This window comes from Cyprinus carpio, chromosome A8 (assembly GCF_018340385.1).
Source record: "Cyprinus carpio isolate SPL01 chromosome A8, ASM1834038v1, whole genome shotgun sequence".
NCBI lineage: Eukaryota > Metazoa > Chordata > Actinopteri > Cypriniformes > Cyprinidae > Cyprinus > Cyprinus carpio.
The window spans coordinates 11,014,449-11,030,997 of record NC_056579.1 but is presented as its reverse complement, the minus strand read 5'-3'; the positions used below and the strand labels follow the sequence as shown (position 1 = coordinate 11,030,997).

Genomic DNA, 16,549 nt, shown 5'->3' with positions numbered 1-16,549 from the left:
ACGACCACTGGGCTAGATGATGCGTGACCCGCAGACTCCAGAAATTTCACAGATGAGAAACAGAGGCCAGTGAGAGAGGATAAGCTTTGTCATTACTGTGAGATACACTGCGCTGCATTCATCACTTAGAAAAGATTCTCCTCCCTCGCTTTCCTTCTCCTTCAGTCTCTTTCTCACTCAGTCACTCTCATTGCTTTGGGAAGCTGGAAATGGGGTATGATTTAACTTCAGGCCATTTCATTGTTCCCTTTAAGCTTCTTAGCTCTAAAATATTCATATTTTGGGCACAGGAAGCAAAATCTGTGACAGCACAGAGAGCAGACAAGAAGGAGAGTGAGAGGAAAAAAAAGAGTAATGACAAGAGTATGAAACAGAAATAAGATATTACTTTATCAGATAAGCTTAAAAAAGCCTCATACACTCACCTCTTCCACTCTAACCTCTTCTGCTTTACCCTTCTCTCCCTTTCCCCGCCTTCTTCCCATCATTCACTCAACCAGTCACGTTTTTTTAAAGTTCACCCAAAAATGAATATACTGAAAAAACATTATTTACTCACCCTCATGTAGATCCAAACTTATGTGACTTTTTTTCTTTTGTCGAACTTTCAATATAATGGATGTGAATAAGGATTGGCCTTGTCAAGATTCAAAATTAGTAAAGTATATAAGGAAAAGTGATCCGAACAGATTCACATTTTTCGCTGAAAATCTTCAGCCCCAGCTCTTCTTATTGCAACCCACACAATAAGTCTGAAACACATTTAACTCAACAAAAAAAAAAAAAAAAAAAAAAAGTGACCTGTCTCTTTAAGTCAGTAACACAGTGCACTCTATGCCTGTTTGTGTTTTAAAGTGGAATCCGTTGTGGGGTTCAGTGTCAAAGCATACTGCACTAATTATACATCATCATATTGTTATCAACTTGTTTCAGTGAGCTGGTGTGTATACTGCTTCTGACACACATACTGTACGTCGCTTGTGTCATTCTCTAGGGAGTTAATTGGCAGTGATATACATACACGGCTCAGCTTCTTGCTTGCTAAATTAGTTTTCAAATGGAAAGCAGTGACACAGATAACAAAGTATTTGTTAAGACAAATGAAATTCTAATCAGAAACAATGGACAAAGAAAAAAGTACACCTCCTACTGGACTCTAAATTTGCTACAAGTATAATAAATAACTGTTTTTTTATGTAACTTTTTTGAATATATATTATTGATATTATACTAAAATTATACACTACCAAGTTTATTATTATTATTATTATTATTATTATTTATTTATTTATTTATTTTACAGAAGTGAATACTTTTACAAAGTAAAAAGTATTTGGTCAAAAGTGACATCAAAAGTAAAGATTTAACATTATTACAAAAAATATATATTTTTCTATTCATGAATGAATCATGAAAAATTTATATGTTTTCTACAAAAATTTTAAGCTGCATGGCTGTTTTCAACATTAGTAATTAGTAGTTCAACATTACTAATAATAAGAAATGTTAGCATGATATCTGGATTGTATGACACTGAAAAGTGAAGTAATGACTGCTGAAAATTCAGCTTTGCCATCAGAGGGATATTTAACATTATAAAATATATAAAACAGAAAACTAATATTTTAAATCGTAATAATATTCTACAATATTTCAGTTTTACTCTATTTCTATTTATTTATTTATTTATTTATTTTTCAAATAAATGCAGCCTTGATGAGCATAAGAGCATTCCTTTAAAAACATTAAAAATCTATCTGACCTCAACCTTGGCAGAGTAAATAGCACAACAAATATTCCATCTCACACAAGTATTGGTCAAAGCTGTTTTGTGAACAAATTGAGAAACAAATGTAAGATTTATTAAATTTGTGTGTTGAGTTCACGGATGGTTCACAGTATTATTATTGTTATATAATAATTCGTTTTTTACTTCTGGTTAGATGCTAACTGTGCTTCATTAACACCATATTTGCATGATTACAATGACATTAATCTAACCATAACCTGGAGGGGAGAAGGCAATATATTCCATGACCTGAAATTTTAATCCCTGTGTTCCTCAAAGCAGGACTCTTAATTCCTACAAAAATATGTGCTGTCTGTCCTGCAGAGCCTGTAAGCTTCCCACCGACCTTTCGCAGTCATGTATTCGAACGCTGTGCAGGGCTGTGCCACCTGAGGGCTTTGTGTTACATGTATTTGCTGAGAACAGGCACATTGCTACGTGATTTAATTACTTTACTATACCTATAAAACTATAACACTTTAAAACATAAAAAGACATCCACACCCATTAAAATTGTTTGAAATAAATAATTGCTGAATATAGAGTCTCTGCCTCTCTATGCTTGTTGCACTACAGCGTTTCACAATATTCTTCCAGATAATTGAATCTCAGAAATGCAACAAAAACCAAAGTCTAATAAAGCATCAAAAACAAATATAAAGTCTTAGAGGCAGAGATAATAGCCACCGAAAACCTCACAGGGCCACAACTAAAGTCAAGATAGAAAAGTTGTTGATCAATATCTGCTTTTTCAATGACCAGTATAAATATTGGTTCCTTGGTGCCATATCAACACTTTTCTTATTATTATCAATGTTTAAAACACTTGTGTAACTTAATTTTTTTTTTCATGATGTTTTTTGACAAGTAGATAGTTCAAAGAAACAGCATTTATTATTATTATTTTTTATAAAAATGTAAAAGTCTTTGCTGTCACCTTTGATCAGTTTGATGCATCCTTGCTATATAAATGTATTTAATTTCTTAATATAAAATACTGACCTCAATGTTTTTGTGTCCATAGTGATAAATGCATTACAATTTCATTTGTGAAATTTCATTTGCCATTTAAACAAAAAGCTAAGATGGAAACACAAGGTATAATCCACAATAAAAACTTAAATCTTACTTTATTTACCAAGCAGACCTATCGTGTGTCTTTAGAAAACTATATTTTTGAATCATTAAATGACGACTTAAATACAGCATCTTTCACACACCTATTGTACCTATTGTATGGCTTTAGCAAACTATATTTTTTGTAGATTGGCTGCTCCTGGTCACCATTCACTTTATTTTATGCAAAAAGAGCAGCTTGAACATACTACTAAACTTCTCCTTTTGTGTTTCATGTAAGAGAGAAAGTCATACTGTTTTGGAGTAACATGAGGGTGAGTAAATGATGACAGAATGTTCATTTCTGGGTTAACTTTCCCTTTTTAAAAAAGAAATGTACCCCACAAAAAAATAACAAACACATTTTACAGAAGAACATTTAGTCTCAATGTATTTGTCACACAAAATCATAAAATGAAATGTACCCCACAAATCATTCACATCTATATCACTGGCAAGAACCCATCAGACTCATGGAAATGCACAGATCTAACCTATTAAGCCATGAACCGTGCACAAAATTGCAATTACATCCACTTAAAGGAAGGATTCAGAAATACTCTGATGGTCGCTGCAGTAGCTGGATGATTCACAGCATAAAGTGGGATACGCGTGGACTACTTCTTGTAGGCCTGCATATAAAACACTGCACACAATTGATATGCTAATTGGAGGAGCAGTGAGTGGGAGGACTGAGCAGATAGATGTGACTCTCACCCTGAGGAGAAGTGAGAGAGAAAAACAGTTAGTCCCATACCTTCTTTTACAGATCCTCTGTAATGCTGCAATTAATAACATCTGACTGCTACTTCCACACCGTCTCAGAGCCGATGCACCTTCCAAACACAAGGTGTCTGCCAAGAGTCGCCACACAATGGCAACAGGCTGTCATCAAATTGATGTGTTATTGTAAACATGTCTGGACGCTGACTTACAGAGAGTCACACCCCTAATATTTAACGACTGGTGACAGTTTTTGGAGACTGGGGTGCAAGTACCAGTGATGATTCATTACAGTATGTAACAGGAAGGGATACTGACAACTGTGTTACCCCCACCCCCCGCCCTCCATAACTCCAGTGCTGGAGGGCAACTAAACTACACTTTTCAGTACAGTGATCATAGTTCAGAAACTGTTTTTAAAACAGTGTAGCTATATTATTTTTTTTTACCATGGTCCTTTTTTCAACAGGTGTATTATTATTATTATTATTATTATTAGTAGTAGTAGTAGTAGTAGTAGTAGTAGTAGTAGATAATGCAATTAACCACAGTTTTATTCATTTTTGGGAATCTGTTCAGTCAGATTATTCATGTAAATGAACTGGTTCATGGACCAGTGAAAAAAAGATTGAGATATTTTTGTAGTTAAATATTTTAGGTTAACACTTTACAAGGGTTCCACTTGGTAATATTAGTTAACTATATTAGTTAAAATGAACTATTAATGAAAAATACTTCTAAAGCATTTATTAATCTTAGCTGATGTTAAATGTTAATATTTATGAATGCATTATTAAAATCAAAAGTTGTATCACAATAATTTAATGGACCTGAGTTAACATGAACTAACTAAGAACAGTTGTATTTTTATTAAGTAACGTTAACAAAGATTAATAACTACTGTAACAAATTTATTGCTCTTTGTTAATGTTAGTTCATGCATTGACCAATGTTAACAAATGGAACGTTATTGTAAAGTGCTACCAGATCTGGTTAAATATAGATTAACCAAAATGATATCATGTTGTTTGGGAAATACAGCTTCAAAGAAGCTTCCACAATACCATAATTACTCAATTTAAAACACTGTTTAGGCCTTAAACTAAAGATAAAGCAAGGTTCCAGCATCAAAGAAATGCACTGAAAGCGAAATGCTGCAAGAAGTAGACAAATTATTTAAAATAAAGTTGTGAGAAGCAGGATTTTGAAACAATGAGAGCTGACATTGGGCGGAGCTACCGCACAGCATAAAAAATTAAAACAATTTAGCTGACAAATTGTCTTCATTACTGTCACTTTATTACATTTTGTTGTCTCAGAGCATATTGCGATATTGACAATCAATCCGTTTCATTCTCTGTATCTTTTCCCATAAGTTCCACACTCCCTGCTTACCAGAGAAATGCCATTCAGATTCAGTCCCGCGGATAGAACGGATCAATAGAGCTTACATGCCCCTCTCACTTTCCATCACAGAGCAGTCGTAACTGTGCAGCTTTCAAACACAATCCACATGCTCCATTCCCATACCTCCTCTGAGGATTAACAGACCCTGCCAAACACACTCCACTCTATTCCTCTCACGTGTCTGTGTACACAAACACATGTTCCTGTAGTTATGCATAAACGTCTGTTGATCAAAACGGCTTTTGAATTTCCTATCACGTGTGTGTTTTCCTGATCAGAACAGGGGTCTGGAGGGACGCTCAGTCAATGCGCAGGAGCGCAGGCTGCAGGTTGGGGTCCATAACGGCTGAGGTTGGGTGGAGAAGCCTCATGTGTTGGTGCTGGAACGTGAGGCCAAAGGAAGCCGAGCGGACAGGGCTCGTGGAGCAAGCACAAGCAGCAGCTTCAGGCAGACCTCAACAGAAGGGTCTGGCTGCAGACTTGCACTTGCACTCTCAGACTTGCATTCTCAGACTTGCATTCTCAGACTTGCATTCTCAGACTTGCACTCTCAGACACTTGCACTTCTGGTAGTGACAGTCTTTTTTATTTTGTTCTATTTATTGATTACTTTTTGTTTGAATCTCTCAACATTTTACAACAGTAGCCAGGTGGTGAAGACAAGAAAAAAGAAATTATGAAATTACGAAGTCACTTGCAATCACCACTTGCACTCTCAGCTACCTGTGACAGCACTAGCAATCGACACAAATCGTGTATGTTGCCAATGGAGACGAAACTGTGGTGATTGAACGATTAAAACTAATTTAGTACCGTAACGTACAGGGTCCTGCAAGAAAAAGACAAGACCCGCAAATCCGCGGCCACAAAACAACAGAATATGAACGCAATGCACAAAGTCTCTCATTAAGGGTTTCATTTCCTCCCGTAGAAAATCATTATAAATAAAACACATAATGTAGCTTAATGGACAAAGACAATGAAATAAAAGCGCTGTAGACAGTTATTCTATATGGAAAAACGCTTAACACGAAACTTTGCATTTTGTATTTATTCTGGGCTCACCTGATTGCCTGTACATATATTTTAATAATGAAGAGGAGCATATTGAGTTTCTTCTTTATCATCTTAGTCTATTATTATGCCACATTATGCCATGTTTTGTGCATGTTTTGCATACATTATTCATTATATTAATAAACTATATTGAATTTGATATTTGAATAGCATCTTAATACATTAAGTCATATTAAGTGTTTATGTTTTCTACGGGAGGAAAAAGCTCAATGAGAGACTTTGCGCATTGCATTCATATTCTGCTGTTTTGTGGCCGTGGATTTGCGGATCTTGTTTTTTTTCTTGCAGGACCCCTGTACGTTACAGTACTAATTTAGTTTTAATCATTCAATCATCACAGTTTCTTGTCTCCATTGGCAACATGCACGATTTCTGTTGATTGCAAGTGACGTCGCAGGTAGCTGAGAGTGCAAGTGACGATTGCAAGTGACTTCGTAATTTAGTTTCTTTTTTCTTGTCTTCAACACCTGGCTGGTGTTGTAAAATGTTGAGAGATTCAAACAAAAAAGAATAAATAAATAGAACAAAATATAAAATAAAGACTGCAAGTGATGTCACTACCGGAAGTGCAAGTGTCTGAGAGTGCAAGTCTGAGAATGCAAGTCTGAGAGTGCAAGTGCAAGTCTGCAGCCAGACCCTTTTGGACCTCCAGGGAAAAACTCAGGTGGATACTTGGCCCATCTGGCCTACTAATTTACCTTAATTCTGAGAAATGTTTCCATACTTCCATGAACCTCACTTCCAGTTGCATCCACTTTTATTGAAATTCTTTTACCAAATATCCTGGATCTTTAATGATCTATTTTTCTTTTCAGCTGCATTCAACTTCAATGGTCATAATTCTCATATTACTGTATATAAAGAGATCATTGATTGGTCCCCTTGTCTGTATTGAAAATCTAATACATTTATTTCATACCTGTATTGATTTTAATTTATTTTTATTTTTGGAATAACATTCTGAAGAATGTCTCTTGCTCATCTTACAATGCAGGTGCGGTCAGGCTCCAAAACTGACATAAATCAACATAAAAGTGGTTAGCACATAATATTTTGCCACCTTCTAAGTTTTCTAAAGCCATACACTAGCTTTGGTTGAGGAACAGATTGAAAATGTAATTTAAATAATTTCATTATATATAAATTACATTATATGCCTATACTCATCACTTTGAATCCATTTGATGTCTTCTTGCTGAAAAAAAAAAAAAAATCTTGAATATCCATATATTCCACCCATTTTATTAAGCTATTTTATTCATAACACTTGAAATATAGTGCACAAGTCATATGGATTACTGTTATGCTTATTCCTTTTTTTTTTTAGATTTTGTTGTTTTATTCTTTCATTGTCAGGAAACAGCAGTTTTGAGGTTTTTCCAAAATGTCTTGTTTTGTATTCCAACCAAGACCAAAAGCATTTTTGTTGAGCTCAGAATTTAAATTTTTGGGTGAATTATTTCTTTAATATAAACACTCTATTGTCTCTCTATGGCCTCCTCCAGTATAATGCTCCATCTGTCCTATTTCAGTGACTTAAACTCTCAAAGCCACACTGGTTGTCCTCTCTAGTGCTTACCCAGTAGAGATCCCTTTGTCCTCTCCTCACCTTGTTGGTTTTCATCCTAGTTCCATCTCTTTTTCAACACAGTCCTTATCAAATAAAGATTTTAGGGTGATTTACACTTTCTCAATGGATGTTAAATATTTTAAAAGCATCTTTTCCAGAAAATATTAAAAACAGTTCCGCTTTCTAAATTAAGGTTTCTCGTGTCTGCACTCTTCGTTTAATTAAAATGCTGATAAGCCGTCGCTGTACAACGCAAATGAGAAATGAGGGTTTAATTGTTGATGTCTGCTTCACTCCATCTGCTGCGAAAAAAATGAGCCCCCACCCCCACCGCCACAGAGACATTGCCATTTGAGATCTCACAGAACAGTCACAAGCACTGTTCATGTGCGGTGAGAGAAAGAGGTCTATAATTACCCAATGAGAGAAATTAGGTGTCTGAGAGAGTGGAGCATCACATTCTGCCCTTTTAGAAGAGAGAGAAATTGGGTGTAATTATGGAGACGTTAGCACTAAAAACTTTAGCTGCACGTTCTCAACAACACTGCTGTGATGACGGCAGTGAATATGTCTATAAGAGCGTGTGAAAACCCGTCAAGAATGATGCAAACGATCAGACGCCGACCTGCCAGTTTCTAGATGAGATGTTGGCATGAAACCCGTGCCTGGAATTTCAACACCTTGTAGTAACACTGTCTCAAGCAAACTTTTTTTTTTTGAGTCCTGTTTCAATTTCACATCTTTGTTCTGTATCTTCCTGTATGGAAAAAGCGATGTGAACTTCATTTTGAAGTTTTAAAAAATTTTTGTACCGTGCTGTGCTCATCTAAGATGCTGTGTACATTTCCTCTGTAGTCTGTACCTGCTTATGTAATAATCTGCAATCATTTTTAAATGCTTTTTTGAGATTCAGAATCGGACTATAAGGACTATAACATGATGACTACAGAATGTGTCATAGCAAAAACAAAACGAAAAAATGAAATATAAATGTAATTTGAGCGATTTACCATGTTAGAATGATAATAGTTTCATTCTAATGTTCCACAAGCATTAAACTCAGAAGAAAGAAACAAACTTTTTTTTTTTTTTTACCTTAAAACTTTTGGTTCCTGCTAAATTGCTGTTCTTCTTTTCTGTATGAGTTTCCAAACCCCATTTGTCAAGTTAATGTGGCTGAGCTGTTTTCTTCCTAGAATTTGATTTGTGTTTTTTTTTTTTTTTTTTTTTGAATTTCTGTAATTGCATAAATTACCATCCAAAGGTTCAGTCTGTACACATTTTTTAAATGTTTTTGAAACAAGTCTCTAATCCTCGTTAAAGATGCATTTACAATATTTGATCAAAAATTCTCAAAAAAAAAGTAGTATTGTAAAATACTGTTTTCCATTTTAATACATTTTGTTGCTGTAATTCGAATTTTCAGCAGCCAGTCTTCGGTGTCACATGATTTTTATTATATGCTGAAAACACTTTTTTTTGCTTAATATATATATTTTTTTAATTTATAAAAAAAAAAAAAAAAAATACTAACTCCAAACTTTTGAATTATATGTATGTGTACGTATTTATACATCTCAAGGATATAATGTTTCCAGTTAACAGCTGGAAAAATCATGGAAATGTTTTTTTTTTCTTTTTCAGTATGTGGGAACCCCTTTATAGGGCTTTGCAATGCACAATGGGATTGTCCTTTCCAAACTCATAAAGCAGTGAACTGAGACACCTGTGTTAATGAATGTCACTTGACTAGTTGTGTATTTGGGTCAGTGTGGGTGTGTAGGTTCATTACACAAGATTCCATGCCGAGCTGTGATATTTCGGTGATCTCACACTCTTCTTTCTGCCTCCTGCAGTGATGGACTGTCTCTTCGTGGCAGTGTGGAGCTGAAGATGATGAGGGACGTGGCTTTCAGCATCGTCTTCCAGCTCCAGTATGTTTTCTCTTGTCCACTGGCTGGAGATGGGCAGGTGAGTCATATGCTAATGATGCACCTCTCAACATTCTTTCATGATTTCACTCAGGTGAATATAATATGAGGATTGAAAATCTTTTTCAATGGTATTTTCACTTTTTTTTTCAAGCCAGACATTTTAGGAATTTTGCTTATGAAACATTTCCAAAAATAATTTAGGAGGACCAGACTGTTTCCTTGTGTTTTCCTGCAGTCTGCAGGCACAGAATCACTAGCAGCTGTTGAAGTGTGTGGGAAGAAGTTTCCCTTGATTGATCAGCCCACTCTGAAATATAGCGTATTGTTTTTTTGAAACTCCTGGCCTTGACCTTGGTATGTCTGAAAATTTCGGCCAGGATCTTTGGGATTTTTATTGTATTAGTCGAGCACATCATAAAATGACTTTTATTTCCTGACCTGCCTCGGAGAAACTGCACTAATGAGTCCTGAGACCCTTGTGTATTATACATTATGAACACATTCATCATCATTTCCATCATCATACACATGCTCTTCAAAATAATAAATGGAAATTAAATAAATCTTTTCAGGCTGTTTATATGATAAGAAGTTTACTGCTCTTTTTTTTTTTTCTTTTTTTTTTTTTGCTCTTTTTTTTTTTTTTTTTTTTTTTTTTTTTTTTTTTTAGATTTTTAATTAATAGAAGGTTCAAAAGAACATAATTTATTTGAAATAAAAAAAAAATTTTTTTTTTTAATTGCATGTATCCCTTCCCTATATATATATATATATATATATATAATATAAAATATACACACATATACATCTTATATATATATATATATATATATACATTTTGGATGTGCATTTTCCTAATAATGGACTACACATACACATCTTACTGACCCCAAACATTTGAATGGTGAATATAAATACATATATACCATATAGAAAATGTCATATTCATCATTTTGGATGTGCATTTTCCTAATAATGGACTTAAATTATATATAATTTGCAGTTAGTGACTGCCTTATTGCATCAAAACATTAGAAACCGTAGTTGTCATTAGATATAGTAATTCAGAAAGTTTGAGTCCAGTGGAGTCCAGGGAACTTCTGTGACAAGACACAACTACTGTACCCCTGAGTCCACAGGGATGGAGGACAGTTTGCCTTTTCTGTTTAGAGCTCTTTCTAATTGAGAATGGATCTGAGAGTTAGCTCTCTCTGTCACACTCTCAACCGTTCACTTTCTCCCCTCGCTTATCTCGTTCCTCTCTCTCTCTCTCTCTCTCTCTCTGTCTCTTGAGTATTGCCATGTCTCTCATTGCCTCTCCCTGAGGAAATTAAACAGCCATCCTTGACCAGACATTCTTAGTAAATAAACATATTGGGTGGCGGGGAAAGAGATACCAGGCAGCAAAAAAAGAAAAAATCAAATCACACCCAACAAACACACAAGCAATCCAATCAGGCTTTATTCATGCGCCTGGACCCCCATCCTCTCGTTTCTTTGCTCAAGACTCTGGTTAAATCTTAACACCCTCAGGATTAGCCCCCTCTAATGAAATGACACAAATGTGCCTCTTTAGTCTATCTAGAACAGTCTCAGCACACATACGGTTGTCTGAAATCCCAATACGTCTCCAGGGTGCTTGTTTTTCTCTGCCAGGCAACACAGAAGGTTTTTAAAAACACTCATCTCTACAGATAAGTCATTAGAGATATTCCGCCAATTACACGTGTGGGCGGAATCGCCATAGCGCTCTATGGGACGGACCCTCTTCCTGACCAGCAATATAATTTTCCACCTGCAAGAGTTAAAGAGTCGCCAATTAAAACCTGTCAGAAAACAAGACGCAGTTCCGCAGGCATATTAAATGCTAAAAGCTAACTATCTGGACTAAAAATGCTAATTTCTAAAATTCTGGCTTAATTGGAACTGAGAACTCCTCACCATTTCAAATTGTTCACAAAGATGAAATTTTCAAGTAATTATATGCGAGTGCGAAGCTTTTTTGGAAACTGAGAATTTCTCGGGCTGTCGAGGCTCCTGGTTGATGAGACAGGCAGAAGACAAGTACAACCACACACTAACATCACCCTCACTCTCATCCTATTCTGAGTTTAAAATAAAAAAATAAAATTTTATGTGTTTTTAAATTCGTGTGTAAATTCCTAATGATGTTTGAGATGGCATGTGTGAGCGAGAGAGGGAAGACAGACAGGGAGAGAGAGGCAGAGACAGAGAGGGATGGGGTAATTGTGTTATAGGTGTATTTATAGAGCGTGTTGAAGCAAGGTGTCTGGAAAGTCATCATAGTGACTAATAAAGGTGGGACGAGACTCGACCTCCTGAAGACAGAATGACCTGCCTTGCAGCAGCGTTAAAGAGAAAGAATTTCTATACATTTTAACAGCTAATGGATTGAGAACACAGGCTTTTCTTGCCTCTGGTGTGTCCTTGATTGTTTGTAATTAATAGGCAGCTCTCTGAAATAATTCTGATTAGTTCTTAATTCATCTCTGGAATTCTTCGTTACCTGCCGTCATATTTTTATATAATGACTTTTAAACTGTATATTTGACCATTGTCCCAGGGAACTGTTTTGTATTTCTTGTAAACTCTAAGGTCTTTCCTGTCAAATATTGAAATCATTTCTGCTCAAATTCATATTTAATGTCCATTTATTTGTTTGGCATGCAACTGTGTAGCAAGCAGGATAATGTAATATTTCGTCATTTGTCCTTAGCATTATCATTCTCACTTCGTCATTATCATAATTTTTATTAATAACAATGTATATCAGTTTTATGTGTTATATATTGTCTGAGATCACACTAAACAAAACATAAGAAATGTAATTATTTTCTTTTTAATTTTAACTTAATAAAATAAAAAATAAAAAATAAACAAAAAATAAAATAAAATTTGGCCGTTCCCAAATCTTCATTAAAACGACAGAAGCGCATACCAAATACTGATATTTTAAACTGAGAATCTATAAAATATGTCAAATATGCAGTCTTAGACTCAGTAATTTATATTTAGGATTTATGTATATATACTGTATATAAAAACATCATAATATATAAATATGAATTACTTATATACGCTATATTATTTAGGTAGCATGAAAGTTAGATTAGTTTAGAGCTTCTAAATAATTATTTAAATATTTATAATTAATTTACATTTGTCCTCAATGTAATGAGTATGTTTGTTTATGATAATAACCATAAAACAACAATTTAAAAACATTATAATGCTCTGTCTCCTTCCTCTGTGATCTACAGGTGTGCTACTTTTCTGCATGAATGCACTGTGATTCCCTATTAATCGGTTTATAATGGCTCATGATGGCCCAAATGCTGTTTATTTTTTTCTTTCTCCTGGAGTCATAAGACATGACAGATCATGCGTTTACTTTTTCACCAGTAGGTGGAGCTGTGTAACTCATAAACCGGCTTAGAAAGAGAGCTGAGTGTACACACTATTGCAATCATACAATTAACAAAACAACTAACAAAATATAGTCTCACACATTCACAGAACATATCAAAAATAACCAAAACACTCTGATAGATTTGCTGAATGGAGCAACATAAAGTTGGTGACTAATTAACAAATCGACTACAAAACAGACTGCAGTAGGACATTTCCTAGAGCTCCAAAACTCTGTCTGACAGGCTCAGACTTCTTAAGTTTGAGGAATTCTTAAGTGACTGTTTCATGCTTGTGTTTTGGTTCTTTTACTCTTTCCTTCGTAGGGTTCGGTGGACCAGTACTCACATCTTTATCAATATGCTCATGGAGAAAGTGAAAGAGAATAAAAGAGCTGAAAGAAAAAAAAAAACTAGTGGGAAGACAGTGAGAGACTCTTTGGCAAGTAGAAAAGGAAAGTCGGAATGTGTATGTGAGAGGGATATAAACTCAAACAGCTCTGTGAACCTCTTCCCATGCAGCTGGATAGGGAGAATGAGGGCCGAAATCACAGTTGAGCATTGATATTTCAAAACCCTGAACCTCCCACAGTGCATCTTAATCAGCCTCAAAATGTGCTGAAAATGCCCTGCGCCTTGAGCATTTAAATGAAGTTATTGTCATTGTTTTCTTTGCAGAAGATACATGGCAGATTGTGGCATCCTTCTCAAACTGGCAGTCAAAACAAGCTTGCATTGTGGAGAATTGCACTGTGCAAGTAATGGTTAGAGAGTCAAACTTGCAATCGAAGGGTTGTGAGTTCGAGTCTCGGGCCGGCAGGAATTGTAGGTGGGGGGAGTGAATGTACAGTGCTCTCTCCACCCTCAATACCACGACTGAGGTGCCCTTCAGCAAGGCACCGAACCTCCAACTGCTCCCCGGGTGCCACAGCATAAATGGCTGCCCACTGCTCCGGGTGTGTGTTCACGGTGTGTGTGTGTTCACTGCTGTGTGTGTGCACTTTGGATGGGTTAAAAGCAGAGCACGAATTCCAAGTATGGGTTACCATACTTGGCTGTATGTCACGTCACTGTCACTGTATATATATATATTGGGGTGTGTTTGTGCTGTTTTATCTTATTAGAATAATTCTTTTACTTAATCAAATGATAAAACAGCATTGACATGTAGCATGTGCAGATAGCGCTATCAGAGGAATCAGTTCATTCTGAGTCAGTTGAGGAACTTCAGTGCAGCACACCTCATATTAGAAAGAGATAAAGTGAAAAGAAGAGAGAGAGACAAAAACATAGAGAAATATGAACTGCTCACTTGGCATGGTTGGATTTGACTCAGCACAAAGAGACTTGTAGTACTAAATCTTGAGCACAGAGAATCTCAATCATCCAGGCCTCTGACCTAAAAACATCATCTCCATAATATTTCTTTCTGCATTACTCTGATCAACTTTTCTGTGCCTTGCTAATGTATATACATAAAATTCCTTTAGAAAAATCCTCATAAACATCATCAGTTGATTGACACATGAAGTGGTAATTTCATTAAAAGCAGACTTGGACCGTTACAATCATAACATTTTTGGCTGATGATTAAATAATTCTCAATAAATTAATTTATTTAGTTTGTTCTTGTTTTGACATTTGTTCATTTTAAGTATAAAAGTAATTATAAGTATTTTAAATTGTAATATACTTTTTTATGGAACCCTGTAAACCGTTATATTATAATATATTATATTACATTACATTATATATTAACACAATTTTATCCACTAACCCAAGTAGCTTTCAAAGTGCATAAATTAATAAATGACACATTCATTTAGTTTTATTTTTTTAGTTTAGTTATATTATATTATATTGAAATAATTTAACAATACATTAACAGAGATCCATAAACCTACAATAAGGACTCATTTTTACTATAATACTAGCTCATGTTTTATTTCATACATGAATGAATGTTTACAGGTTAACTTAAATCCTCTAAACTTTTGTAAAATACTCCATACAACCACTAGTTTGGATGATAACTTCTTTTATTTTCCTTCATTTATATAATATTTACAGTATAGCGTATTTTATATAATTTTAATACATAGGCCATACACATTGCCTATATTTAAACTTGTTTAACAAACATTAGAAGTAAAAATTGAACATGTGAAAGTAATTTATTCAACCAGTCTCTGTTATTCTTTTTTCACGTTAACAGTGCTGGTTCTCCTGCCTGATTTAGGTGACTCTCACTGTGCCCCTGTATGTTGCTTTGCATAAAATTGAACAATATACAGCACAGAAACTATTTTATAGACAAAATAAAATGTACACAAACCTGTATTTTACAGAAGAAATGCATCAATTCGATGATGCTTAGAACTGCCCTCTCCTGAAGAGGACGCAAAACCCCCGCAATAAATAACTCAACCATTGGGTTACGTCTGACCCAGGAGCTGGGTAACATAAAAGCATTTGGGTTGAAAAAATAACCCAGGATTTTTTTAGAGTGCATAACTTAGCATAAAAGTTTTTTTGTGTTTATTTATACTCAACATGTTCTCTAAGAATTGTTTGGTTTGAATCTGTGATTCGTATTGCTTAAAAACAGTTTATTTCATGTGTATATTCTCTTAATTTTGGCAATATGTGACTTATGGGACTTTAATGTGCTCGCTGATCGCTGTTATCTCTAATAACTGCAGTCAGGCTATAATGTAGTAATCGTGACAGCCTCGGTGCAGGCTTTTGTCTCAATCATTACCATAAATTCTTCTATTCTGCTCTCTATCTTTTCCTTTTGCTCTGTCTGTTGTTTCCCCGCTTGAGCTGCAGCTGTACAAGACTGACAACTGATCCCCTGCACAGATAGCTCCTAATACTGGTCTGTCAACACCAATTTGCAACGAAGCAGCTCGAACAAGACCCATGTTCAGTCTGAAATGCTGCTTTTAACATTTCTAAATGAGCTTCTGTCAGTTAAGCCACGCTAATGTAATAAAGTTTTGCGTGATGCTGAGGGACAGGCCAGCTTCCGGGCGATGTGGGGTTTTGTTGCCGGTCCGCCGCTAGCTGTGACTCATGGATAATGGAGAATGAGCCAGAGACTGAGACTTTCCCGTTCCTGTCCCGCGGCCAGTAGATAATTCATATTACAGCTTTCATGCGAAGACACTGATGCTGGTGTGAAAAGGGGCTTCTCCTTTGAGGCCTGGAGGAAGGGTGAGCAGTTTCGGTCACATAATTGTGATTTGTAGTAACAAATGCAATGGCAACGGGTCCTGACATGCTCACGGACACACATACGGTTTCTGCTGCAGTCCTGAGCGAGTAATGATGCCCCATCCTATCTGGTGACCTGCAGTGGTAAGAAAGATTAGTAATGAATTATAATTTAAACATTAAACTGTTTGAAAGCTATAAAGCTATTTTTATACTACAAAAATGGATATAGCACATGAGTCATTTTAAATCATTTTTATTGTACTCTTATTCAGTCCCTCCAGTT

General features: G+C 35.4%; 1 protein-coding gene across 1 annotated transcript in view; it reads left to right on the top strand.

The window, feature by feature from the left end:
* Positions 1-16,549, top strand: part of nphp4 (nephronophthisis 4) — a gene marked incomplete at its 5' end in the record, with an annotated part of 135,568 nt that overhangs the window by 46,328 nt on the left and 72,691 nt on the right. The window contains 2 exon segments of the mRNA XM_042763030.1: positions 5,314-5,498; positions 9,518-9,653. Coding sequence (XP_042618964.1) covers positions 5,314-5,498; positions 9,518-9,653 — 321 coding nt within the window.